We start from the raw sequence: 27,560 nt of genomic DNA, 5'->3' as shown, positions 1-27,560 counted from the left end.
GCTCAGTCTATATTTGTGAAAGTTGTGGGTGTTTTGCTTTTTAAAAATCTGTTTTCTTTGCCTTCTCTCTGCTTGAAATTTCTTCCTGTGTGTGGCTTCCCATTCTCAGTGGCTCTGTGGACTGCCAGCGGCAGAGACAGGAGGTGTGGGCAGGTGAAGGCGGGGGGCTGTGTGTTCCACAGCAGAGTGTTTTTTGACAGCTGAAAGGTAAACTCTGAGTTCTTTCTCGGCAGCTTGACTCCTCCTCCAGATGTGGTTTATTTCTTTCATCTGAGCTGTTGAGCAAACCCACCCTGGTGGAATTCTCAGATTGAGGCACCGACTGCTTTGCTGAATTGAGCTGGATGGAGACGCTCTTGTGATAGAACAGTTGCTTCTTTGATCTGCAGCTTGAAGGCCCCCGGGGTGTTGCTGCTGGGGTGCGGTGCAGGGGGAGGCCACCCCTGGAAGCCGGTCCAGGCCACCTCCGGGCCTGGAATTTCTCAGTTCCAGTTTTTACATGCCACTTTTCCCTTCCTATTTTCATTGCGATTGGTCACACAAAAAATTTTTCTTCTGGCAATACATTTATCTTAAAAGAAACTTTTACGTCACTCCCTTGAGGTAGAAGATCAGACTCTCATTTTTCTGGTTTTATTTTTCTTCTAGTACACATTAAGGTAAATGTGTAGCTTGGACAGTAATGAATTTATCGCCTAAACCCATCTTGCATGGGAGCCATGACCTCAGGGGCTGAGTGGTCAGTGCTGTGTCTTTACCACATTTCAGTATCTTGTCCCTATATATTCATTGCCATCATGCTGCTATTTAATTGGTATGCTTCTTTAGATCAGCTTGTATTTTTACTGAATTAAATTTACCTACAACAGAAACTTTATTTCTCTTCTATAAATGGGAAACCCTGCATCATGGCTGTAAATAGCAGGCAGCTGTTACAACAGTTACACACAGAAGCCAGTGTTAATAACATTCAAGCTAGAAAGTTGAAGCCTCCAAAATGCCTTGATTTTGAGGCTCATTAGTTCTCTTTGTTAAAGGCAGAGATTTGGGAGCGTTAGAGAAGGTTAAAGACGTGAACACTCAGCTACAGCTTTCCACTTGATTTAATCAGAAGGGTGGGGAAAGATTAGAAACTCTCTTTTTTCAACTTAATGTTGTTTAATATTATGTCCTTGTCACGCCGCCTGAAATTTTCTCATGTACCCTTAGGGATAGGGTGGGTGTCTGCCACATTCTGAGAACATTGCTTGCTCTCTATTTGTTAAAAAAAAATATTTTTAACATTTAACTTCAGGCATTTAAAAAAATGGAATGAGTTACTAGCATTTTAAAATATGGCCACGGGGCGCCTGGGTGGCGCAGTCGGTTAAGCGTCCGACTTCAGCCAGGTCACGATCTCGCGGTCCATGAGTTCGAGCCCCGCGTCAGGCTCTGGGCTGATGGCTCGGAGCCTGGAGCCTGTTTCCGATTCTGTGTCTCCCTCTCTCTCTCTGCCCCTCCCCCGTTCATGCTCTGTCTCTCTCTGTCCCAAAAATAAATAAAAACGTTGAAAACAAAATTAAAAAAAAAATATGGCCAAAAAAAAAAAAAATCATTGGCCAGATGCAGGTTTGGTGTTTTATTTATCACTGTTTCTTCCCGACATCTGTTGTTGTAAAAACAACCGTGTGGTCTCTTGAGACTTGCATGTCCGGGGGGAGGGGACCTGGCCCCTGGCCCTTGGCTCCCCCATCTCTGGCCTCTTGAGGGGCAGCTCTACAGCGCCCCCTCATGGCTGTTTGTTGCCATCCTGCCAAGGGGCTCAGCAGCGGGCAGATTTTATTGCTGGAGGTGGTGGATGTGTCCTGGGCTTCTGTCCAGAGGGAGGCTTTTCAGTGACAGGGAACCGGAATATTCTAGGTCACATGAGAACAGATGCCGATAAAGTTTGTGTTGGGCACAGACCTAAAGTAACTCTCAGGCTACAGGCTACAGTTTCCCAGGGAAAAGTGACTTTATTTTTGTGACTTTCCTGTACTCTATAGTAGTTTTGGCAACTAAAAAAAAAAAAAAAAAGACCAATTGATTTAAACGAGGTTCCTAGGAATACCAGGGTCCTAATATCCTATTTTTAATTTAACCGATGAGAGGCAGACAGTGTCTCATACATTTCTCTTGTGGGAGACTCATTAATTTGTCAATTCAACAAATATTTTAGTGTGTTTTGTTTGCCACATACTGGTTTTTACACGGACTCTGTAGTGGGAAAGGGCATAGTTTTCTGATCTCCTGAAGCTTATATTGTAGTAGGGGAGGCACAGAGAAATCTTTGGTGTTTTGGTGTTCATGGTGCCCATATTTTTTGAACCAAACAGGTACTGGAGTACTTGTTGATTGTGAATGGAGCAAATTCTAGATGGACACATACTGAGAGGGCGGTAAGGTCAGTGGGCTGGTGAGAAGAAAGAATGTCTGGGCAAGTACAGTCTGGACATGGGTCAGCATTGGGGCCACTGATGTCTTTTATTTATTTTTAATTTATTTTTTTGGTGTTTATTTTGATACAGAGAGAGACAGAGTGCAAGCACGGGAGGGGCAGAGAGAGACGGAGACACAGAATCGGGAGCAGGCTCCAGGCTCTGGGCTGTCAGCACAGAGCCCGACGCGGGACTCAAACTCGCGAACCACGAGATCATGACCTGAGTTGAAGTTGGACGCTCAACCGACTGAGCCCCCCAGGCGTCCCCACTGATGTCTTCTAAATTGGGTAGTGGTGGGGGGGCTCCTGGGTGGCTCAGACTGTTAAGTGTCCAACTCTGTCTCGATTTTGGCTCAGGTCATGAGCCACGGTTCATGAGTCTGAGCCCCACACTGGGCTCTGCACTGACAGTGCAGAGCCTGCTTGAGTTCTCTCTCTGCCCCTCCCCTGTTCGCTCTCTAGCTATCTCTCAAAAAGAAGCATTAAAAAAATAAATTGGGGAGTGGCGAATTGAAAGTGATTTTTGTAGCACTGCCAGCTAATGAAAAAAAATGTCCATCACACGTGAGCAAATCAGTAGATTCTGCCTGCTTTTGCACTTTCGTTCTTTACATGAAGGTTTGTCGCATTCCGGTTTTCTACCTCATGGTTTGTTTGTTGCAAATGAAAACGCCTAGGGTGGTACGACAAGGTGACGAGACTGTGATTGGGTGAACATTCAGTGAGCGAACAGGCTGGATGAAGTTGGGCGGTCACAACCAAAGAGCCGGGAGAACAGGAGAATAGTCATTGCAAGGACTCTGAGGTGGGCATAACCTCGGCTTTAGGAGGAACAGAAAGGTGGTGGTTTCTGGGGCGCCTGGGTGATTCAGTACGTTAAGCATCTCACTCTTGATCTCGGCTCAGGTCATGATCGAGCCCCACGTTGTGCTCTGTGCTGACGGTGTGGAGCCTACTTAGGATTCTGTGTCTCCCTCTCTCTCTGTCTCTCCCCTGCTCGTGCTGTCTCTCTCTCTCTCTAAACAAATAAACAAAAACGTAATAAAGGAGGTGGTTTCCCTTGGATCCAATAATATCTGAGTATGTTTCTGAGTTTGCAAAGATAAAAGCCAAATGATGCAGGCTGGCGAGGCTGTTCAGGCATCACACGGCAGCCAGTGTCGTGACCTGGCTAATGTCACACAGGGAGCTGGTAGCCCAGCTCGAAGTAAGTCTCCAGCTCTCTAAGACCCAGGGGTATTTGACTTCTATTCCTCTGAAGACTGTTTCTGAAGTGATGACCCACAGTTGAGGAGTCTGAGGCACAGGGGAGACGTTGCCTAAGAAAGATGTTTCTGAACATCTGTGGCTTTGGGTATCCCAGACAGAAATCTGGTCTCTTTGTAGCGCTTACCTTTTTTTTCTTTTCAGGTTGTATTTATGACCTGTTACATAGGCATCTCTACTTTATTTTTTATTTAAAACTTTTTAATTTATTTTTGAGAGAGAGAGAGAGAGAAAGAGAGCGAGCACACGAGCAGGGGAGGGGCACACAGAGAGAGGGAGACACAGAATCCAAAGCAGGCTCCAGGCTCTGAGCTGTCAGCACAGAGCCCAAGGTGGGGCTCGAACCCACGAACTGCGAGATCATGACCTGAGCCAAAGTTGGAGGCTTAATTCACTGAGCCACCCAGGGGCCCCAGGAAGTCTCTCTTGAGAAAGAAGGATTAAGAAGTATTTCTGCTTCTCACTTCCCAAGTCTCTGTGTGTAACACTGGAACTTACGTCACAAACACAGCTAGAAATACTGGATCCTCGAACATAGGTACCCAAATGGGTGCTCTGATTATTCACTTGTCCAGGAACAGATGGGTCTCTGGGCTGTGTGCAGAGGACAGAATTTTCCCTGGTAGGAAGGCCACGCAAGGCAGTGTCCACTGAAGCTTGGTCTCCGTGGTCTTTTGTGTGTCCCTCAGTAGGTAATTGAGGCGTTACCTTTTCTCCTTTCCCATCTTAGGATCTGCACCAATGAGCCCTTTTCCCCCCAAAGCACGAAAGAGCACTGTGTGTGTGTGTGCACGTGCATGTATGTATGTGTTTGACGTGTTTACCGTGTCCCATGTGGTCTTGGGAGATTAATTTCCTGGACTGAGGAAATGGAGCAAAATCGTTAGCTTTGTGAGGAAGCAGAAACTCCTTCGAGAACGCCTCCTCCAGGGTAGCCTTGGGGCTGCAGACCTCTTGCAATGAGGAGGGTCCCAAGTCATGTTGCAGAGCGGGCGGAGCCCCCCAGGTGGAAGGTCTTGTCACCAGAGGGGGCTACCTCTGTAGGTCGAAGTACAGGTTGCTCATGGGGCGTCCCCTTAGACCAGGGCATGTGTTGGGGACCAGTTTACAGTAGTCTCTCTACCTGCTCAGCTATTCACCTCTGTGTTACCTGCCTGGTTCCCGGGGACAGTTGGGCTGGTCAGAAGGGACACAGATTTGCCATATGCTAGGCATTGTGCTGTGTGATGTGAATGCATTCATTCATTCCATACCCAAGGCTACCGTCCAAGCAGACGTGGTTATCCTCATCCTGCAGAGAAGGAGGCTGAGACTCAAAGAGGCTAAAATAATTGGTGTTGGGTTGTACGGGTGGAGAGTGGCAACATTTGGCTTTGAACCCAGGCACTGGGGCCTGGAGATACGTTCTTTGCTCCTTTGTTACATTGCATTTGCAGGCACTTCCTGTGCTGGGCGAAAGGGCCCCTGGAGAGGACAGGTTTGGAGCACTTCCCCTTGGAGCGGTCAAGATCTTCCCCAGCCAGGAGGGCGCAAAGCCCGTGTGGGCAAGGCTGGCTCGCCTCCTCCTGGGAGGAGCCGTGGGCTGGGACCCGTGGCCGCGGGGGCCCAGCTCTGTTCTGCAGCTCCCCACTTGTGCGATCGTGGGCGTGTGAATAATTCCCCTGCAGCAGCTCACAGGTTCTCATGAGGAACGAACGGGATGATGTGTGTGAAAGTCACTCGGCAAGTATTTGGGCGGCAACCGGACGCGAGGTGCTGCTTCTGCTGCCACGACTGAGTGACGCACGACGTTGGGTCCACCGGCGTCCTGGGGCCTCGAGGTCCGTGCCAGCTTCCCTGCCACTCAGCCCGCCTTTGGTGCCCAAACTTCCTACATAGGGTCTGACACAAAGTTTGGTCAGGGAGCATCCGTAGTTAGCAGCTGTGTCGATAACCGAGACGCGGCAGGTGTAATGATCTTCCGAGAGCACCTCTCTTGGGTTGAGAAGCCACCCGAGTGGCTTTGGGCCGTCAGCTTGCATTGCTGCTTCCTGCATTGGACAAAGCCTGGGCATTCCCGTTGCAGGACCTACAGATTTCTGTTGTTGGACTGTGTGATTAATTCAACAAGTGCGCCACTGAGCACCAAGTGTGTGTAAAGCCCTGTGTGAGATGGGGGACGTAATGAAAACAAGCAACATGTCTGTCCTCTCTGCCGCTATGGGTCTTACAGTCAGGTGAACGATAACGTGTGTAAACACTCACACGGATCATTATTTAATACTCGTTGTGATAAGTGCCGAGAAGGAAAAATCAAGATGCAATAAAAGAAAAAAAACAAAACCAAAAACTAACCTGGTCCCATGTATCTGGGGAGGCTTTTCTGGGGTGCGGATTAAGTTGAGTCAAAAGTGGGTAGGAGTGATCCAGATAGTTGGGAGGGGGAGTGTGGGAGGAAAAAAGCTTCAGACATAGGGAACAGTGTATGCAAAGGCCTGAACCAATCAGGGTTCAGGCGGGAAAGAGCTGGCATATCCCGAAGAGAATTTAATGAAGGGGGGCTTTGGACCAGGGTAGGGGCGGGGTGAAGGGAGCCAGCGGAGGGTGGGAAGGCACCAGGATGGGTGACCGCAGTAAGCAGTTACCACCCTGGCCCAGGACGCGAGGGCAGGGAGGGGAATCACAGGAATCAGGAGAGCAAACCTCGGGGGCACCAAGGCTTGTCCACGGGAGCCGTGTTCACAGGGAGAGGAATGCAGCAGCCACCCTCACCCGCAGGGAGAAGGCAGGGCTGTAAAAACCACAGCCTTTTCTCTTAGCACCTCGCCTTCTGTTGCCTTGGACCCCCCCCCGCCGGAAGCCAGAGGGAGGTCAGGGGAGCACAAGGGAACCCTTGTGATGCTGTTCATGGCCACCAGCCTCCAGCAGTACGGACAAGAGGAGAAGGCTAGAAAACCCATCTGCAGGACAAACAGAGAATGAGCAGTAAAGCCAGGTGGGGAAAAAGTTCTGGGCTTCTGAGGAATAGAGAAGGGCCAGTAGAGAAGCGTGGAGCCATGAACTTAGAGAGGTAGCCAAAACAGCACCTGCTAAGTGCTTATAATTCAGTCCTCATCCGACACCTGTAAGATGGCTACAGTGAGCTACTGTGAGTCCATTTTACAGACGAGGAGACTGAGGCTCAGCGAGGTGATATAGCTCGCCGAGCAGGCAAATGGAAGAGCGGGGATTTGAATCTAGGAAGCCTGGTTCCAGAGTCTATGTAGCCACTAAATGATCAGCATCACCACTTCCTCCGTTAGGCAGTTTCATCACGGTCCAGACCAGGCAGGGCCTTGTAGGCATTTGGACGTGTCCTCACACTGGCGTAAGCAGTGGGTTTTAAGCTCGGAGCTTTGATGACTCAGGACTTTGAGCAGCTCACCCTCATGGAGGTGTGGTTTGTAGCAATGGTTGTAGATGTGTATTGCAGCGACACACGTGAGGAAGACGCAGGGGACGTGGAGAGAGGCACGGGGAGGCAGTCATCGAAAGGAAGGTGCCAAGGGTGATCCCCAAGTTTCTAGCTTGAGCACTTCGGCGGACGGTGGTTGCTATGGACTGAATCTCCTCCTCCTTCCCCCCATCACTATGTGGGTGTGGACACCCTAATCCCCAGTGTGATGGTATTTGGATACGGGGCCTTTGGGAGGTACGCAAGTCACGAGGCTGGAGCCCTTATGATGGTATTAGTGCCCTTATAGAAAGAAATAGGAGAGAGTTTACTTCCTCTTTCTGCTTTCCATAATGTGAGGACACAGCAGGAAGGCAGCCGTCTACAAACCAAGAGGAGAGCCCTCACCAGGAACAGAATCTGCCAGCACCTTGACCTTGGCCTTTCCAGTATCCAGAACTGTGAGAAATGCATTTCTGTTGCTTAAGCCCCCCCCCTCCCCAGTGGGTGGTATCTTATTACAGCATCCTGAACAGACTGAGACAGTGGTTCTTTCCCAAGGACGACAAGAGAAGCAAGGTGGTTGTTTTTATTGTGGGCTGGGTTCTGAGTATGTTGAGTTTTTCTTTTGCGACTTCAAAAGGCACGCTGGTTTATGATACTCTTGTCACCACCTGCAGCATAATGATGTCCAGAGGTGATGTCAAGGTATTCCCTTGGCCATGTATCTGAGACTCAGGGGAGGAAGTTCTGTGTTGCAAAAATAACTCAACTCCGGGTGATCACATCGTAGATGGTAGATAAAGTTGTGAATATGGATTTGTGTGTGTGTTTCTTGGTGTCTGTGAGTACCCAGGTTACTGACAAGTCTTCACGGACAGGACATATCCAGCTTGTCAGGGTGAGCCCTTGACTATGTCTGGGTGGAGAGGAGGAGATGGAAAAAACTCATTGTGGCTCACAAAGAGCTTTAAATTACTAGGGAGAGTGACTCTTTACCAGGCATTGGAGAATTTATATCACCAAATACTGTACAAATAGCAGGTCTGATGGAAAATGAGTTTAGTTCCATAAAAGGTCAGGTTATTTTTGTGTTATGAATTGAATTTTTTATGCCTTAGCTTTGTTTATTAACATTTAATGCTGAAATGATGGGTATGGCAAAGGGAGAGCATCTTGGACTGTTTCCATAGATTCCTTTTATTTAATATTTGCTCTCAGTACTCACAAGGATGGTCGACATGCTGAACGTCCTTCCGCCATCTGTTCTTTTGTCCTTGGATTGCAGGGGAACTTTGTATGTGTATCTTCTGTGAACTTTGCGATTTTATTTGGTCCTCTGAGTGGCAGAAATGTCAGCACCTGTGTGTTTTTGTCAGTTCACTTTCAACTGCAAATAGAGAAAACCAAACTCAAAGTGGCATGCAGGAACTTGCCTGGCTCCCCGAACTAAAAAGTGCCAAGGCAGCCTCAGGTCTGGCTGAATCCAGATGCTCGGACACTGCGGCTGGGAAGCCATCCCTTTCCACCTGTTGGTTTCATGCTCAGGCAGGAAGTGGATTCTTGCAACACTTGCTTGCTTAGCGAACCAAGAGCTGAGCCCCACTCTCCCCAACAGATCCTGAGTCCCACGTGTCTATTCGCGAGCCCATCAGCTGTGGGGCCGGGCGACGGGCTATTTCCGATTGGTGTGGTTGGGTCATGTGGTTTCTGCTCGGACCAATCCCTGTTCAGGAGGACACCGTGCTTTGGTTGGCTACACACCAACCAATCCCTGAAGCCGAGGGTGGAGCCAGCACAAGGGGAACATCGCGGACTGGGCATGTGCGGCTCCCAGTGGGCAGTCCAAGTGTTGCATCAAGAGAGGGGACTCCCTGCAGGGCTGACCCCGCCAGTCTGCCTGGTCTTCTGTGGGTGGGGTGAGCAGGGCCGGGAACTTGCTGGATGGCTCGCACAACAGCTTTAATGCACTTTTTTTTTTTTTTTAATTTTTAATGTTTGTTTATTTTTGAGAGAAAGAGGCAGAGCGCAAGCAGGGGAGGGGCAGAGAGAGAGAGAGAGAGAGAGAGAGAGAGAGAGAGAGAGAGAGAGAATCCCAAGCAGGCTCCAGGCTCGGAGGTTCCAGGCTCGGAGCTGTCAGCACAGAGTGACACGGGGCTTGAACTCATGAACAGTGAGATCATGACCTGAGCCGAAGTCGGTGGCTTAACCACTGGAACCACCCAGGCGCCCCACTTTTCTGCACTTTTTCATCTGTCCCTGAAACATTTGAGCACCAAGGGATGAGTCTTTGGAATGTCAGCATTTGCGGGCAGGCTGGTGCCCCTCTTGTCACCACCGGCAACATAACGAATGCTGCACTGTCCTTCTTATGTGCAGGCTCTGCTGTGAGATGGGTACTGTCATCAATAGTCCCATTTTACAGATGAGAAAACGGAGGCACAGAGGAGCTAAGTGACTTTCCAGGGTCACACAGCCGGAGTTTGGATTTTAAGCCAGACAAAAATGTAGCTTCCAAGTCCGTGGTGGCTTCACTGTTCTGTCTGTCTGTCTGTCTCCTAGGACTGTCCATCTGTCCTGCACAGAGGAGACGGTTAACACCTCGCATGTCATAGATACTCAGTGAATAGACCCTAAATTTTTTAAAAATGTTTTTATTTACTTTTGAGAGAGAGAGAGACATACCGTGAGCAGGGGAGAGGCAGAGAGAGAGAGAGAGGGAGACACAGAACCCGAGGCAGGCTCCAGGCTCCGAGCTGTCAGCACAGAGCCCAACACGGGACTCGAACCCACAGACTGTGAGATCATGACCTGAGCCGAAGTCGGACGCTCAACCGACTGAGCCACCCAGGCGCCCCTGTTACTTATTTCTTTTTTCGGCTTTTGTGCCTGTAGAGAAGGTGTCGTGTCCCCCAAATTCATGTCCGCCTGAAACCTTGGAATGGGAACTTACTTGGAAAGAGGATCGTTGCAGATGTAACGGGTTGAGATGAGGGCCTACCGGATTCCTGCGGGTCCTAAATCCAATGACCCGTGTCCTTGTGAGAAGAGGAGAGACTCCGATCCACACACAGGGAGAAGTCGTGGGAAGACGGACGCTGAGTTTCGAGAGAGGTGTCCACAAGCCGAGGATGTCCGGAATCTCTAGAAGCCGGGGAAGAGGCATGGGACAGATTCTCTGAGAAGGAACCCGCCCTGCAGCACCTTGAGTGGAACTGAGAGAGAACACCTTTCTGCTGTCTTGCGCTCCCCCCCGCCCTTTGTGGCCATTTGGTACTGCAGCAGCAGCAGAGTAGGGGAGACCGGCAGGAACTTTCGGGGCAGACTTGTTCTGTTACATCACCTGTGGAAGGCATTGTGATTGGAGCTTGGCCACATGTCCCTAAAGCGCGAGTCAGGGAAGAAATGCTTGTACGGCAGAAGCCAGCATTCGGATGGGGAAACGATGTAATTACAATCTCCACGAGGCACAGCAGAGCGGGCTTCACAGGCTGAGTGGGGCTTCCTGCAGGGGTGAACCCACTGACATTTCCATACCCTGGGCTGCCTTGGCCAGAGTGGAGAATAAATTTCCAGAATTATAGTAGAAATAGCAGAAAGCTTTCTTATTTATCATTGTTTCTTGCTCCGAGGGCCCCCGCTGCTTTGCAAATCGACTTTCCCCGATACCTAGTCGTCTCCCAGGAGGTAAACAAACAAACAGACACCGTGGCAAGATCAAGGCACCTGTTGTGAGTGAAATGTTGCCATCACGAAAACCATTCTCTTGCTTGTGAAAACGTTAACTTCCTGATTTGTCAGAAGCCGTATGTCGGGTTCGCTTAGAAGTTGACTGTCCTAGGCAGAAGATGGAACGGCGGTACAAGAGAGGAGAGAGAGCTCCAAGGAGCCAGCAGGTGGCTTGGGGAGAGTTCTCGTGCACATCCAGATCCCTCTTTGCGTCTTCCTGTGCTCAGAGCTGAAACGCTTATACCGCAACACTCCACTCGGAAGGACTCTGTGCGCTTTCTTCCAGCATGGGTTCCGTGTCTGTCCTTCAGGATGATTCTCGTTCTCTTTCAGAGACCCAAACTCTGTATCCTCAGCGTCCTGGATTTCAGCCACCTGGGTAGGAGGGGACCCGCACCTGTCCTGTGGTCCTCTTGGCAGGTCCAGTGTGGTGAGCTGCCTCCCAGACCCTCGGCCCCGCCCTGCGGTCTTTGCAAGCTTAAATCGTGGTCTGAAAGGAGCTCTCAGCAGAGCCTGACTTTGCCGGCCTCCAGGTGCCTAGCGGGACACGCATACATCTCTCTCTCTCTGGCTGATTCGCCACAGAGAAAGTGGTTTGCTGGGCGAATCCAAATGAAAAGTATCTTTCCAGTCTTCCTGAATCACACCCCGAAAGTGCTTCCAGTGCCCAGGGCTGGGCTTGTCTCAGAGAGTATGTGGCACACCAGATGTTCCCTGGCTTCTCTCTCCTTAACAGAATGTGATCCTCTGGAACGGGTCCCAAACGCCGTTCCCCGAGGAGTGTTCTGAGGACCACATATATCATGACGGCAGCTTGTTTAAATTTTTTTTTTTTTCAACGTTTATTTTATTTCTGGGACAGAGAGAGACAGAGCATGAATGGGGGAAGGGCAGAGAGAGAGGGAGACACAGAATCGGAAACAGGCTCCAGGCTCTGAGCCATCAGCCCAGAGCCCGACGCGGGGCTCGAACTCACGGACCGCGAGATCGTGACCTGGCTGAAGTCGGACGCTTAACCGACTGCGCCACCCAGGCGCCCCACGGCAGCTTGTTTAAAAACACGGCCCTGTTGGGTCCTGCCCCAGACCTGGTGTATTACAGTCTCTGGAAATTGGGTCTAGGCGTTTGGAACCGGCAGCAGGTGATTCTGATGTGCTTGAAAGTTCAAAAGCTTCTCGTTCACAGCGTCCCAATGCCTGCCTCCCTTCCCACGCCCTTGGCAGCCTTTGTTTTCTCTTAATTTCCCATTTGCCCACACCTCAAGATTAGGGAGAAGTTCCTGGGGGGGCTTTCAGGCACAGGGACCGACAAGAGCAAAGGTTGGAAGGCACACGTTGTTCTAGGAACCAGAAGGAGGCAGGTTCCCCACCAGTACAGAATGTGAGTGTATTTTTACACACCCAAAATATGCATTTTTTTAGAGCGTTGCTATTCAAAGCTACAAGACTGTGAGGGGTTTTTCTTTCATCTGAGAATATTCGGCCAGCTGAAACGAATCTGCTGATGGGAACATAAAGTCTCATAGACAGTAGCGAGCGAAAGGAAACTTGATTGGGATTTTTTTTTTTCTTCCTTGAGAAATGAAATCGAGGTGACGACAAGTTTATTTTACCTTATATTAAGCAAACTCTAGGTTCAGTAATCCCCACTCTGTGCCACTCAGAGCAAAGCACGCATTTCCTGCTGCCAATTTGTTCCTTTCCTCCAATTTTACACAACGGTGTGGCACCACATTTTTCGCGTCACACTAGACGTTGTCGTAGGATCACCGCAAGGATCAAGTTAGCGGAGATATTTGAGGGCTTCCCCAGTTTCCCCAAGAGCGTCACTGCGCTTTGCTATTCAAACTGCTCTCCTTGGAAGAAACTATCATTTTTGCTGGTCTTCTCTGGTTCCCTTGTTAACCGTCCGTACGGATCTCTTGAGCGGCCGTTGGTGGACTCCTCTCGGGTTCTCTTTCTCCGTGGCTTTGCTGGCATCGGCCAGTCCTCCAGTATTACAAGATCTGCAGTTTTCACGTTGCCGTCGGTTTGCGTTATATTTATGGCTGACAGCCAGCAGCACAGGACCAAACCCAAATGGCACGGATGAGGGAGCGGTGGGTGGAGACAGTGCTCTGTCATCCGGGGGCCACGCGTGAGTGGGGACTCTTTACCTGAAGAGTCGGCTCATCGACAAATCCGAGGATGCCAATGTATTCTTCCTGGTGGAATCCCGTAACTACAGGCATGCAGATAAACATTCTATAATGAGGGTCCTATGGAAATAGAAACTAAGTTGTTGATGAATATCAGAAAGTAGTTGTTACAGAAAGGAGCCAAAGGTGGTCCCTATATATTGGCTCCTGTATTGTTTATTTCTTCACAACAGACTGGGACTTGTTAGCTCAACATCCTGGCAGCTCCAAACTCCAAATTGTTACGCATCTGATTGTTACAAAGATATCCCAAATAAGCATATTTTTAGCCATTTGGAGCCTGCCTGCTTTCCATACCCTGCAAAACTGTGCCCAACGTCTGTTAGCCATAAACTCTGGTTAGAAGCCCCCAGGCTGCCACTGCCCTTTGGGGCTCTGTGATCCGTAGATGTGCCGCCATGTTGCTTAGGGACATCATGGAGACACAGAAACCCGCCTCTCTGATCCTCCTGTTCCCCGCTCCTCTCTTGCCCCCCTCCCCTTTGGGGTGGCGCCATATCCTCTGGAGAAGCTTAGGCTTAGGAGGGACTCCCCCAGCATGCAAACCTGTCCAAGCCTTGCCCAGATCGGGCTTCTTGTGTGCTCCTGCCACCTAGTGGTCACACCTTTTCCTCGCTCAGCCCCCAGATCCCCCAAGCTCATTAGCCGTGCAGAGACCATTAATAGTTCCCACATCGTTTTAGATATTGTTGTTTTTATACATGACAAGTGTTAAGAATATCACCGAGCCTAAAAATATTTCTCTAAAACACATGTGATGAATATTCAGGACTTGGATTTTTCTGGGCTCAAATTGTTCTAACAAAGATAATCTAAAATCGGGAAGGATTTGGACCAAGAACTGGAATTTAGAACAGTTTTAAAACTTGTGCTGGGGGGGGGGGTAGGACCTCAGTAATTGGCCTTTAGGCTTGTGCTCTTGATATGCAGCTTTCATTTCTTCCGTTGCCACTTGAATTTCTTTTTAGGAGCCACTATGGTTACTGCCATGTGATTCAGATGGGCTTAACTTTACCCTTTTTTTTTTTTAAATACTTACTTATTTTGGGGAGTGTGTGAGGAACGGAGAGCACAGACTGGGGGACAGAGGCTCCAAAGCAGGCTCTACACCAACAGTCTGACGGCGATGAACCCGATGCGGGGCTTGAACTCACAAACCACGAGATCGTGACCTGAGCCAAAGTCGGATGCTCAACCGACTGAGCCACCCGGGCACCCCGGGCTTAACTTTACCCTTAGTGCAGGGACGGTGGTTGGCTGGCTAACCCAGTGAGCCTTGTTTGTCTACCCCCTAGGCCACAGTTAGTGGTCCAGGGGGGACTCCTCAATCTGATTCAACCTATGAAAACCTAGCTCCAGGATTTTGTTCTGAGGGAGAGAATCTTGCTTTTCCTTTGGTGGATGAGGATGTGAGATCTGGAGCTACTGCAGCCACGTTGTGATCACAAAGAGGAGAGTCTGTCAGCGCAGAGGATTAATCCTTTACTGCACCTCCACTGTGTAAACAACCAGACAGTCAAAACTCCTGCCGAGGTTTGAGTAATCCTAAAGCGGCTGGCCTAAGTATAAGAAACAAAGACTCAGATGGACTCACCGAGCGAGTTGTCTTGTGCCCTGCTAGATGGTTGATGCTGTGGGCTGGAAAGTTACAGGGGGAATGAAGTGCAGAAGCTGTGGGTCTCTGCCCTGTCTCTAGTCCCTGCTGGGCGGACACTGGCCTGGAAGCCAGATGTCTTTCTCACTGCTTGTGTCCAGCAGCTGGGATGTCACCTGCTCCTGCTTCTGCTCCAACCAAGAGGGATGTTCATCGGGATTCTAAGACTCTTCCCCATCATAGACAAGGTCAAGGTTTCAGATTAGTCTGTGTCCCTCAGAACAAGGGTGGGGCCCCGGGCACCTCAAGGGGTGGAGGAAGTTGGGGGAAGAAGCCCGTGTGTGTGTCCAGGGTGGCGAAAGTCTGACTCGTCCTGAGGCTGGACCAGGGGCGAAGTCACACCCCTCTGGCTGCAACGTGGCATCCCCGTTAGAAGCATGAGGTCTGCCTGCTTTATTTGAACTCGATACTGAACTAGGATGTGTGTACGAGGAAGTGCGCATAAGTGAGCCTGGCCTGGTAAGTTCTCAAAACCCACCATGCAGCCACATCCAGAAGCCCCCCCTTGGGACCCCTTCCCGTCACTTCCCGGAAGAGTAACCACGATACAGACTTCGACCTCATGGACCCGTTTGCCTGTTTCAGACGTTCTGCGAACGGGATTGTGCAGTTTTTCGTATCTGGCTTCTTTCGCCCGACATTATTTTTGGAGGCTCGTCATGTTGTTTTGCGCGGTGGTAGACTGCTCACCCTTGTTTCTGCTGCACCGTGTTTCACATGTTTTATCTATTCTGCTAGTGAGCAGTGTAGGCCGTTTCCATTTGGAGCTTTAAGGGGAGCACGTGCCTGCGTTCCTCGTGGGCATATATACGGCCAGCGGTGGAAATGCCGGGCTGTAGGACCCATAGAAATCCAGGTTGGTAGACGTTGTCCGAGAAACGGAACCAGATTCCCTCATTCCAGCGATGCGGACGAGTTCCAGCCACGTCTGCGTCTACACTTGCTGTGTTCTCTCTTTGTTTTAGCCATGCCAATGGGCAAGTGTCTGCTTTTTGCTACAGTGGGTGGTTGCTGGGGGTAATGATAGTGGTAATTCATAATAATAGTCGAAACGAGAAGCTGAGAGAAACACGGGGATGCAGTGCCTCTGCCCAGCATGGCTTTCTGCCCTGATGGAGACAGTTCACTTGTGACTGTGGTGCTGACAGTTACCATCCCTAGTGTGTGTGAAAGTTGGCAAGTCTTTATGGCAGTTTTGGAAGGTGCTTTGGCAGCTTGAAAGTCCGTTTCTGGGGGAGGGGTGGACCCTAGAAAGCCTGGAAGGGGGCGAGGTTGGTATTCGTTTTCTTGAGACTTCCTCTGTGCCCAGAAATTAACTGCATTGAAGTTTCTGGATCCCCTTGTGTTCCAGATTGTGGATGCCGCAGGGTGACCCTCTCTGGTCTGACTTTGCTGCGGCTCGGGGGCGGGGGGTGGGGGGGGAGGGCTTCCAGAACCAAAGGAGCCTGGGACTACAGGAGGGCACTGGGTCAGGCAGGGGGTCACAGGACGCCTAGGTGGCTTGGGAGGAGGATGGGGGACAAGGAAAAAAGTGACAGTGTCTGCAGCCCTAATGCCAAGCCCGTCAGAGCTTGGCATCTGCACCTCCTGGGGGCGTCGCTGGATGGGCAGGGATTTCTCCGGAACGCGGGGCTCGAGGGCTCGCAGCTGAGTGTGAGAGCATCTGTGTAAGGACCTGTATGAAGGAGAAGAAAGGAGGCGGAAGCATTTCTTTTCTAACTGGGTCTGCAAGGATTTGAATCTCCTAATTCCACCCCCGGGCTCCTTAGTTGGCAGCAAAGCCAGGAGCTTTAGGACAACCCTTGAGTCCGGAACTTTCTCTCCTGCTCGTTGAAATTCTGCCTTCATAAGTTCCCTTCTTCGGGTCTCAAAGATTTGTGTGTGTGTGTTCATAAATGATTATTTATTTATTTATTTATTATGTTTATTTTTGAAAGAGAGAGAGAAAGAGAGACAGCACGAGTGGGGGAGCGGAGAGAGAGAAGGAGACACAGAATCTAAAGCGGGCTCCAGGCTCCGAGCTGTCAGCAGGGAGCTTGACGCGGGGCTCGAACCCATGAATAATTCATATAACATAAACTTGACAGTATCTAAGGGAGCAGTTTAGTGGCATTCGGCACATTCACAGGACGGTGCCACCACCCTGGCAACCAGCAGTCGGCTTTCTACGGACGTACCTATTCTGGACATTTGACGTCAACGGAATCGCACCGTCTCCATACTTTTGCGGCTGTCGTCTTCCACATTGACTGATGCGGTTCAGGTCCATCCACCCTGTAGCCTGTGCCAGTGCCCCATTCCTTTTTTTGTTTTGATGTTTATTTATTTTTGAGAGAGAGAGTGGGGGGGAGGGGCAGAGCGAGAGGGAGGCAGGATCTGGAAAGGGCTCTGTGCTGACAACAGCGAGCGTGACGCGGGGCTCGAACCCGTGAACTGGGAGATCGTGACCTGAGCCGGAGTCGGATGCCCAACCGACCGAGCCGCCCAGGCGCCCCGCTTCATTCCTTTTTATGGCTGAATCGTGTTCCTTTTGATGTATCTGTTAAAAGGGGGCCCAGGGCCTCAGTGAGCATTGCCTGTTGGTCCACAGCCTTCCGTCTGGGAAGCGGAGGGACTTCAGGCTCCCCGGTGACCCGTGCAGTGTTCATCCCTGGACTCGGAAGTCCAAGCATGTCCTTTTTTTTTTTTTTTAATTTTTTTAATGTTTTATTTATTTCTGAGACAGAGAGAGACAGAGAACGAGCAGGGGAGGGGCAGAGAGGGAGGGAGACACAGAATCCGAAGCAGGTTCCAGGCTCTGAGCCATCAGCACAGAGCCCGACGCGGGGCTGGAGCTCACCCCAAGATCATGACCTGAGCCGAAGTCACTCGCTCAACCGACTGAGCCACCCAGGTGCCCCCAAGCACGTCCTTTGTGCTCACTTATACCTGTTTAAGGCACTACAAACAGTGGACAGTCGACGGATCTGCCTTCCTCCTGATTGTTCCCCAGACGTGTCCCCAGTGTGTCCACGGGCAGGTCCCAAGGCTGCTGAGAACTTGGGTGATGCCTTGGGATCCCCACTGTCACTGAGGAGACATACTCTGGTTCATTGCAGCACAGGTCATTTGAGGAGCAGGGAACAAATGCAGAACAAGCAGGCTGTGAGAGCTCTCCTTGGCCTTTTCTCGGTGAGCGAGCAGCTGGGTCCCTTGGTTCTTCCTTGGGGAACTGAGTTCCAATGCTGTACAACCCATGCTGTGCCAGGCGGTCCCTGGCCACACTGTCCTGCCGGGATGCGGTGTTTATTTTTCTCCCGAGGACAGTGTGCCCCTCCTTCTCTCCTCCCAGTGTGGCCCGGACTGCCCACTTCCTCCTGGGTCCACTGGCTTCCCCAGCCCCCAGTCTTTTGTGCTCTCTCCACCTCGTGGGGGCCCCTCCCCATCTCCAGGTCCCATCCACACCTGCCTGGCCGCCTCTGCCTCATTCCCGTCACTCGCGGTCCCTGCAGCGGACAGAGGTCTGGTTCCCAGCACGTCCGTGAAACAGTGAAGTAACATGTGCTTGGCAAAATGCTGGGGCTCCTACTCCGGGGCACTTGTAAAAGTAACAGGAAACTGAGGGGCGCCTGGGTGGCTCAGTCGGTTGAGCGTCCGACTTCGGCTCAGATCACGATCTCACAGTTCATGAGTTTGAGCCCTGCGTCGGGCTCTGTGCCGACAGCTCGGAGCCTGGAGCCTGCTTCGGGTTCTGTGTCTCCCTCTCTCTCTGCGCCTTTCTTGCTTGTGTTCTCTCTCTGTGTCTCTCAAAAATGAATAAACATTAAAAAAAAACATAACAGGACACTTAGTTTCCAAAGGAAAGCCATTCCCTGCCTGTGTTCCCTCCGTCTCCCAGAGGAAAGGGGAGATCTGCTCTAGCTCTGTGTTTTTAGCACGTGTCTTGACCTCGAGCGGTGTTATACATGTGTACATCTTTTTCCCACCCCACAGAATTAAGGCAGCAGCAGGGGTGAGGATAACGGCCGTTCGAGTCACCAGCGAGCAGCAGTGGGCAGTCCAGGAGGAAATAGACAGCAGTGGCTCTCAGACCACGGCCACGCTCACCTGCGTGGGCCACCACCCGGACCCGCAGAGCAGGTAAGCCGACATCCCCCAGCGGCCTCGGCGGCGGGGGCCGCGGGTGGCTACGTCGCTGATCGCAAAACAACGTGCGTATCGATGAGCTGATGCCTCTGCCTTTAATGGGCGATGTGCTCCTTTTGCCCATCGGCTTCCGGATGGTTCCATCGCGGGGCTGAGCCGCTGCGGAAGGCTTTTATTCTTTACGCTCTTTATACGCCAGTGGCCTAACTAGGTGAGCAGTCTCAAACACGACCTGCACTCACATACGTGCAGGGTTTGAGAACCGTGTTTTGAGCATTATGTTTATTACTGTTACTGGTTGCACTAAAGATTGAAGAATGAAATGGACAGCATGGAAATGATCTAAGGGGAAGTGGACTCATTTACGGGCAAACAGAGGGTAGCTGTAACAACCGAGGAGTCGTCTCTCGGTGCTTCAAGGCAGCCGTCTCGCGGATGTCACCCCTGGGTGCTGGCACGTGTCCCCTCCAGCTCAGACGCCGGCTTTGGGTTTCACGGGGCTGCGCTCACCTGGAGGTCATTGCTAGGCCTCGTGCATCGGGACCCCACTAAGGCAGGGGGCGCTGTCCCCATGGTTGTGACCACCTTCTCTCTTAAAGGGTCGGGCGAACGAGCCCTAGACGCGCACCCCTCGCCCCTGACTCACAACCTCAGCTTGGCAGGAAGCGTCTTTCAGATCTGCCACGTATCACTTTGCGGTGTCACCCCCTGCTGTCTCTTCTTTCTCCTCTACTATTTGAACTCATGGAGGCCCACCGCTGTGGGCCTGGGGGGCACTCTGTGAATGGATGAGGCCGTGGCTGGGTGGGTGGGGCTCCCGACCTCGGAGAGACTGGGTGCAGCTTGCCTCTTCCCATGGAGTTCTGGTCCAACCTCCGTCCGCTAGAACGCTGTCCTGCCTGCTCTTCGAGGACCTCGTTCAAAGGGAAAGAAGGGAGTCCAGCTGAGGGGCCGCGAGTCTTCTGTTAGGAATACGATCCCTCCAAACTCAACATTCTGGTTGTCCCCCTTTACATCCATCCCTGGCCGGCCGTTTAGTCTGCGGCCTCATGTGGCCCACGGTTTCCCTGGGAATCTGTCTGCCTGCCCGCTGAGCCTTCCCACATCCGGAGTTGTCAGTATATGGGGAGAGCCCAGGATTTTTATATTGGCTCAGGTGTTTCCGTATGCGGTCAGTCGGGTACCCGCCAAAACGTGGCTGCAGCAACACGGTTTTATCATCTCACCTGCCGAGAAACTCGGGCGGGTGGTTCGACGAGACTGGCTAATCCGGCAGTGCGACCGTGTCACCCAGGCGCGTCCCGTCTCCCCGTCTCTCACACCTGGTCCCCAGCTGCCCTCCTTCTTCCGGTTCCCACACGGTTGCAAGGTGGCTGCAGCAGGTGCAGGAACGGCTAACTCGCCAGTTGTGCACCAACACTGGAGGGGCGGGCCGCTTCCCCTCTGTTACCGCCTTTTATCAGGGAAGGGGACCTGGAGGTGGACCCTTCCGATCTCATGGGTGAGCGGTGGGTTCCCTGCCTCTGCCCAAGAAGCCGGCCAGTCTGGGGAAGTGAACGCCTGGCCCTGCTTCTGGGAGCCGTAGTGGGAGGTGGTCTTTGCTGTAAAGGAAGAAGGGTGGGGCGATGGCGGTCAGCTAGCAGTGTTCCACTCTCTTCAGCGTGGTGCCTGCCGAGGGTTGTGGCTTCGCTGGGGCCCGGGCTCCCTCTGGGTTGCCGTGGCGTCGGTCAGGTGGCTTTGTCCAGTGGCTGCCGTTCGGTGCTGTGCCGATGCCACTCAAGCAAAAAGGGGACTCGGGCTCCTCCTGTGGATGGAGACGTGCAGGGAGGCGGGGACCAGGGACGTCAGGGTGCAGGTGTCCAAGCAGCGTCCTTAGCAGCCTGTCTCCTGTCTCTCCTCTGGGTTGGCATCGTCTCCAGCAGGATCTTCCCTCCTGGTGGCGAGTTGGCCACCAGCAGCTCCCAGTATCCGTCCTGCCACTGTGGTCACTTTGGGGAGGACACCATTCTTCCCTGTCTGGTCCACTGGCTCTGTTTGATTTGCCTTGTGTCACGGACCCACCAGAACCCATCACTGTGGCCAGCCCGCCTGAACAACATAGGTTTAGAGGATGAGAGAGGTTCTGGGGGATGGATGCTGCGGGGAGAGGAGAAACGAGAGGGGACCTTGGCAGTTACCTCAGTCCTGGGGCGCTGGAGGGGCCTGGATGGGCTGCCTGGACTTACAGCCTCCGGAATCATCGTGCGGGTGGTGAACGTCTTGGGTATAGATCTTCCTTGGCTCATGATGGGGTAACCTCCCTATAAACCCATTGTCAGTTGATATCGTAAGTCAACAATGCATTTAACCACCTAACCCAGCAAACACCACAGCTTAGCCTGGCCCGCCTTCGACGTGCTCAGAACACGGACATGAGCCTCCGGTTGGGCACAGTCGTCCACCACAAAGCCCGTTTTATAATGAGGTGTTGACTATTGCGTGCCGTTGACTGAATCCTGTACTGAAAGTGACAGACGGGACAGCCGTGAGGGTGCAGGTGGCTGTCCGTGTACTGCCTGTCGGCCCTCCTGACCGCGTGGCTGACTGGGAGCTGCGGCCTCTGCCCAGCATTGCAGGAGAGGGTGCGGCCGCAGGTCGCTGGTCCGGGACAGGATCCAGACTCGAGATTCCAAGTACAATTCCTACCGGAGGTGTATTGCTTTCACACCGCCATAAAGCGAAACTAAGTCTAGCCGTCCCGAGTCGGAACTGACGGTGTGAGGGCGGGATCCATGGTCCATGGGCAGGAAATTGATTTTGTTGAAATATTTGGCCGATCAAGGGGTGATGTTTCAAACTGAAGAAACACACAGGCTGTGGTTATCGCTGTTGGCTTTGTGAGAATCGATTCTGCATTTTCTTTGGAGATAAAAACAGTTACAGGAGAGAAAAAGTCGTTACCTGAGCAGAGTTACAGGATTATGAGGCGCTCTCCCTGTTCCGGTGTCCCCCTTCTCCTTGACCCCAGTGTGTGACCTCCCCCCAGGCTGTGAGAAGGGCAGGGATTAATGCTTTGGCATGGCAATCTATACTTATCTAATATCCCTCCGAAATTCATTCCATAATCTAAATAAATAATTGCTTCCCTTTGTACTTTGCTGTTGAATCGCGATGTCAAACGAGGTGTGAAATACAAGCTCACGGACCGTGTTTGCTGGCTACCAGAGTGAATATATGAATATATCCCTAACAAAACATCCGTCAGAAAGTTGTAATCTCCACATTGTGACAACCTTGGGTGGAATAGAGTTTTTAATAGAATATAATGTACAAACTGCCTGAAATTCTGTGATAAGAATTAAAAATGTGTCGCACGGGTAGACCCGACGTGCTCAGTTAGAAAGGCGCTAAAGGTCTTAATTTAAAATATTTTAATGAATGCTCATTGTGAGGAAATGTGAGTAATAAAGATGAAAACCACAAGATAAAGAGTAGTGTTACCAAAGGAGTGGAGAAGAGATTAGAAAAATAAGCAAATTCGAAAGCGTGCAGAACAGATAACACAGAACCACAGGGGACGGGAGGTAGGTGACAGGCGGGTTGCACGGAAGCCGCGTGCAGCCGGAGGACTTGAGACAGGCCTGCTCCTTAAGTGGTTCCCGTGGTTGTTGGGACCCAAACCTCAGAGGAAGTGAGCCACAACTTTTTCTGCGGTCAGAGACCACAAAACAGAGCTCACTCTCGCCTACAAATGGGAGGAAACCTGGACGGAGTACCACAGAAACGGGCGTGTGCCTCTCCATAGGATAGAAGGGCAGAAACGCCAAAATAGATTTCTTTCTTTCTTTTTTTTAATGTTTATTTATTTTTGATAGAGAAAGAATGTGAGCAGGGGAGGGGCAGAGAGAGAGAGGGAGACACAGACTCGGAAGCAGGCTCCGGGCTCTGAGCTGTCAGCACGGAGCCGACGCGGGGCTCAAACTCATGACCCGTGAGATCACGACCTGAGCCGAAGTCGGACACTCGACCAACTGAGACACCCAGGCGCCCCGCCAAAATAGATTTCTTAAAGAGATAGACACATCCCCACATTCTTGTAAACCCAGCTCAAGGTGAAGTCAAGGTCAAAGTCAAGTGTTTACTGTGGAGAGTCCCCTGCTTGCAAATCTGGAATCAGTCTTCCCGGAGTTTTGTTTTGCCTGCTCTCATCCAGAAAACGTTACAACCCGCGGGGCAGACGAAGAGATCACCCTTCTGAATAACCTGACAAACTCTTTGCTTTTTCTGAAAAAAATTTTTTTTTAAGTTTATTTATTTTGAGAGAGAGAGAGAAAGAGAGAGAGAGAGAGAGAGAGAGAGAGAGAGAGAGAGAGAGAAAGCAGGGGAGGGGCAGAGAGAGGGAGAGAGAAGATCCCAAGTAGGTTCTTCATTGCCAGCACAGAGCCTGATGTGGGGCTGGAACTCACAAACTGTAAGATCATGACCTGAGCTGAAACCAAGAGTTGGACGCTAAGCTGAGCCCCCCAGGCGCCCTGCTTTTTCTGAAATTTAACCGTTAAACGTTAAGCAGCAAGCGATGTTGATGTAAGAAAGTCACCATGTCCAGTGTCATTTCATGGATTCAGAAAACACGAACCAGGGTAAATCATTCATTGCACTTCAAGTTTCTTATTTATTTATTTTTTACAAGAAGGACAAAGACTGCTCAATGGTGGTAGCTGCCCCCAGTTTCTAAATACGAATGGTTTTTCCTGTGTGACTCAGTTTATATTGGTTTCTTTCCTTTTTTTTTTTTAAGTTTATTTATTTATTTTGAGAGAGAGTAAGAGAGAGGGCATGAGTGTGGGAGGGGCAGAGAGGGAGAGAGAGAATCCCAGTTTGCACTGACAGAACAGAGCCTGACGTGGGGCTCAGTCCCACGAACCATGAGATCATGATCTGAGCTGAAACCAAGAATCAGATGCTTAACTGACCGAGCCACCCAGGTGCCCCTGGTGTCTTTCCTGCTGTAGAAGGTTTAACGGCAGGTAAAAGGTAGAACACACAGAACGTCTTAGTTATGTCTGTGAGGACAATTTTGGGTGATTCTGTTGTCCGTTGCTATCTTATTTTAAAAATCTTTTGAAAAACCCTACAATGCCATTGTTGGTGTCAGATGCCGTGGTAAGTCTTTTAGGAAAGTATGTTTTCAAAGTCGGCAGTGTTAGAGCCTCGGGAGGCAGATAACTGTCATTACTGCTGCTTAACGGATGTGTAAGCTGACCAGTTTAAATGACTTCCCAAGCTCTCCGAGCTGGTAAGTAGCCAAAGGAGTTCAGCCCTTAGAGCCCGTGTCCTCATCCCCGGAACGTGTCAACGTGGCCTTACTTGGAGAAAAGCGTCTTCACAGAGGCACTTAAGTGAAGAATCTTGGGGGCGGGGGGTGTGTGTGGCTGTCAATCCAATGACAGGGGTCCTAATAACTGAGACACAGAGGAGAAGGCCATGGGGCTGGAGGCAGAGATTGGAGCAAAGTGGCCACAAGCCAAGGGAGCCAGTGAATGCCTCGAGCCACCAGAATCCAGAAAAGGCAATGAATGGATTGTCGCCTATGACCTTAGGTGGGAGCGTGACTCTGCTGGTACCTTGATTTTGGAACTCTGGCTTCCACAACTTCTGCAGAATAAATATCTGTTTCCGTAGGCTATTAAGTTCATGGTAATTTGTTACAGCAGCTGTTGGAAGCTAATGCAGGGGCTGAATGACTGCTTGCTGAATGGATAAATCAAGGCTTCTGAATCCCGGATACACATCAGAATAGCCTGGGGGGTCTTTAACAAGTACCCATTCCTTAGACCTTACAACCCAGCGGGTCACGGGCATTGATATCGCACAGAAAACTCTCCGGGTGATCTTAATGCAGAGACAGCGTTGAGAATTAGTGGGATACAGGAATGAATGAAATAGTAATGAATTCCAACACCATAAGAAGATAAAGGTATTTTATTTTTAACAATTTTAGGGTTTGAAAATAATGGATTTAGAAACACACAGTTCTTAGCTTTAAAATGAAATTTGCCATTGGACACCTGGAGATCTCTCAGCACCAGCTGCCACAATAGTTCAAAACCAGGATTTAAGGTATAGAAATACATCATGTCCTGGATGTGTCTGTAATTCATGCTCCAAAGTGGCAACAGGGTTTGCCTATGGGAAATGAAGGGCCCCTCCCCACCCCCCAAAAAGGATCAGGCCCCGAAAGAAAAGAAAAAGGGAAATATTTTAAAAATACACAACCTCTTTTTCTAGCCAGTGTGAAACTCTTTTGTGAATTTATACTTCCGGCCAGGTTCAGCCCAGGTGTGATAGAAGTCTTCTTACTTCAAAAGTGACAGATGTTCAATTGCAGGAAATGTAGAAAAGACAGCGGAATAAGACGTAGGAGATAAAAGTCACCCCTGAACCTGTGTATGATTCAGAGGTAACCATTGTTAATATTTTGAGGAGTATATACGTATGTATGTGTTCACATGCGCGTCGAGGTACAAAAATAGGTTGTTTTCGCTAATACTCAAATTTGTTTAGCTTTGAAAGCTGTTTTCTGTAACAGTGTAGACTCAATATTTGGCAACATCTTTTCAGGTTGTTAAATATTTGAAACAATAATTATCAACTGCTTTAAAAAAGTTATGGAAGGGGTGGACTCTCTTTCTCCCAAAATACAAATATGCACACATGAACAATTTTTTCCCAACAATTTAAACATCCACAGAGCCTTTCAATGAACTTGTAGTTTTAAGGGTGATATTTAATAGTGGTATGATATTTTATTAATATTATAGATTTCCCACTTATTCACCACGTTTCATTTTTTCCTCCCTTTAAACATACTTTTTAAACATTTTTTTTTTTTAATGTTAAAGGTCGGGGCGCCTGGGTGGCTCAGTCGGTTAAATGTCCAACTTCAGTTTAGGTCATGATCTCATGGGTCTGTGGGTTCGGGCCCCGCGTCGGGCTCTGTGCTGACGGCTCGGAGCCTGGAACCTGCTTCGGATTCTGTGTCTCCCTCTCTCTCTGCCCCTCCCCTGCTCACGCTCTGTCCCTTTCTCTCTCAAAAGTAAATAAACATTAAGAAAAAGTTTTAAAAATGTAAAATGTCTGTTGAGTTCTTCTACAGGTAAATCTTCAGGAGAAAGTGCTCGAAGTGAATCGGTAGATCACAAGACACGATGAAGTTTAAGAGGTTCGATGGTCTTATAACATTTTTCTGTTTACACGGCCAGCTTTGTGTGAGAGTGCCCTGTTCTTGGTCCCTTTGCCAACTTCGGGCATTGCCTCAAAGGATCATTTTGTAGTTGGGACAAGGCTGTGCTCTTGTAGGCTTAATTTCCATTGATTTGATTTTTGGTCAAATTTAAGCTTTTCAAATGTCTCTCCTTACTTCGTTGCTTCCTTTTTTATTATCATATTGTCTCCGTGGCAGTGTTGTAGGTTTTGTGTTGTCAGCTCTATCATGATTGTTATTCAGGAGAAGGACTCCCATCTGGAGGAGGGGTGGCCTCAGGTAGAACAGGATGCCTGAAAACCCACCCATCAGCCTGGCCTCCGAGTGACGGCAGCGAGGACCAGAGCCAGATGCCAGCGCGGGCGGTAAAGATGCATTTTGTTCAGAAACTGTTGCAAAAAAAGGGAAAAGAGACCCTCGGTGTAACCTGTAGAGACGTGGGGATTTATAGCCAAGGAGCAGAGTGGGGGTGGGGCCAGTAGATGGCACATGACCAAGAGGAGTTGTCAGGGGTCAGGGGTGACCCCGGCCAGACGGACCAAACCAGATTCTTGCTGAGGGCAGGCCACGGTGATGAGACATCAAGGGTGGGGATGAGGAATTTGGTTAGAATGTGAAGAGTGATCAGACATCAGGGATGGGGGAAGGGGTATTCCCGCTCAACTGACTTGGCAGGATTCTTGCTGTAATTGGGCTCTGAAGGCGTGGCCAGGCAGAACCAAGATGGAGGGAGGGGGGGCTCAGAAGGCGCCCGCCTCCAGTCTGGTTAGGCAGATGGTCTTTGTCAGTGACTGTGTGCAGCAGCGCCCACTGCCGGCCAAGATGGGTAGTGTGAGTGACTACTGAACCTTTGTCATCTTCGGCCATTGATTTTTGGCCTCACTTGTTACCAGGCATAACGGAGTCTATGCTGACCGATACAAAGAGCTTTCAGATACACATTTCGCAAATATTAAGACTCTTCTGAGCAGCTTTACATTACAGAGGAGTTGAGCAGAAATTATAGGGAGTTCTCCCCCGTTAGTAACATCCGGCACTAGTGTGGTGCATTTGTTTCAGTTGATGAACCAATACGGAAATATTCTTCGGCAGTGTTCTGGATGTTGGCCATTCTCGTCGGGGTGCAGTGGTGTTTCGTTATTGCTTTAATTTTCAATTCCCTGATAACACAGGATGCTTGGTGTCTTTTCGTAGGCTCATTTTCCACCTGTATATCTTCTTTGGGGTGTGTTCAGATTTTTTTTTTTTGCCCATTTTTAAATTGGGGCTGTTTGTTCTCTTACTGTTGTGTGTTAAGACGTCTTTGTGTATTTTAGGTACCACTCCGTTATCGGTTATGCGCTCTGCAAAAATCCTCTCGCCGTCTGAGTCTTTTCTTTTCATTCTGTCACTCAGATGAACGTTTTGAGGAGTGATACCATGTCTGGAATAAGTTCATAGGTCTCAAGGCGACTGACTCAGAAGTTTCCTTGATTC

At 50.3% G+C, this 27,560-nt stretch overlaps 1 protein-coding gene across 1 annotated transcript in view; it reads left to right on the top strand.

Moving 5' to 3' along the window:
- The window catches only part of TMEM132B (transmembrane protein 132B), a 373,840-nt gene that overhangs the window by 176,443 nt on the left and 169,837 nt on the right, over positions 1-27,560 (top strand). The window contains exon 3 of the mRNA XM_023241277.2: positions 18,689-18,835. Coding sequence (XP_023097045.2) covers positions 18,689-18,835 — 147 coding nt within the window. The remainder of the gene's footprint in view (positions 1-18,688; positions 18,836-27,560) is intronic.

The sequence above is a fragment of the Felis catus genome, chromosome D3 (assembly GCF_018350175.1).
Source record: "Felis catus isolate Fca126 chromosome D3, F.catus_Fca126_mat1.0, whole genome shotgun sequence".
NCBI lineage: Eukaryota > Metazoa > Chordata > Mammalia > Carnivora > Felidae > Felis > Felis catus.
Note: the sequence above shows the minus strand (reverse complement) of the source record. Positions and strands in the feature narration are given on the sequence as shown.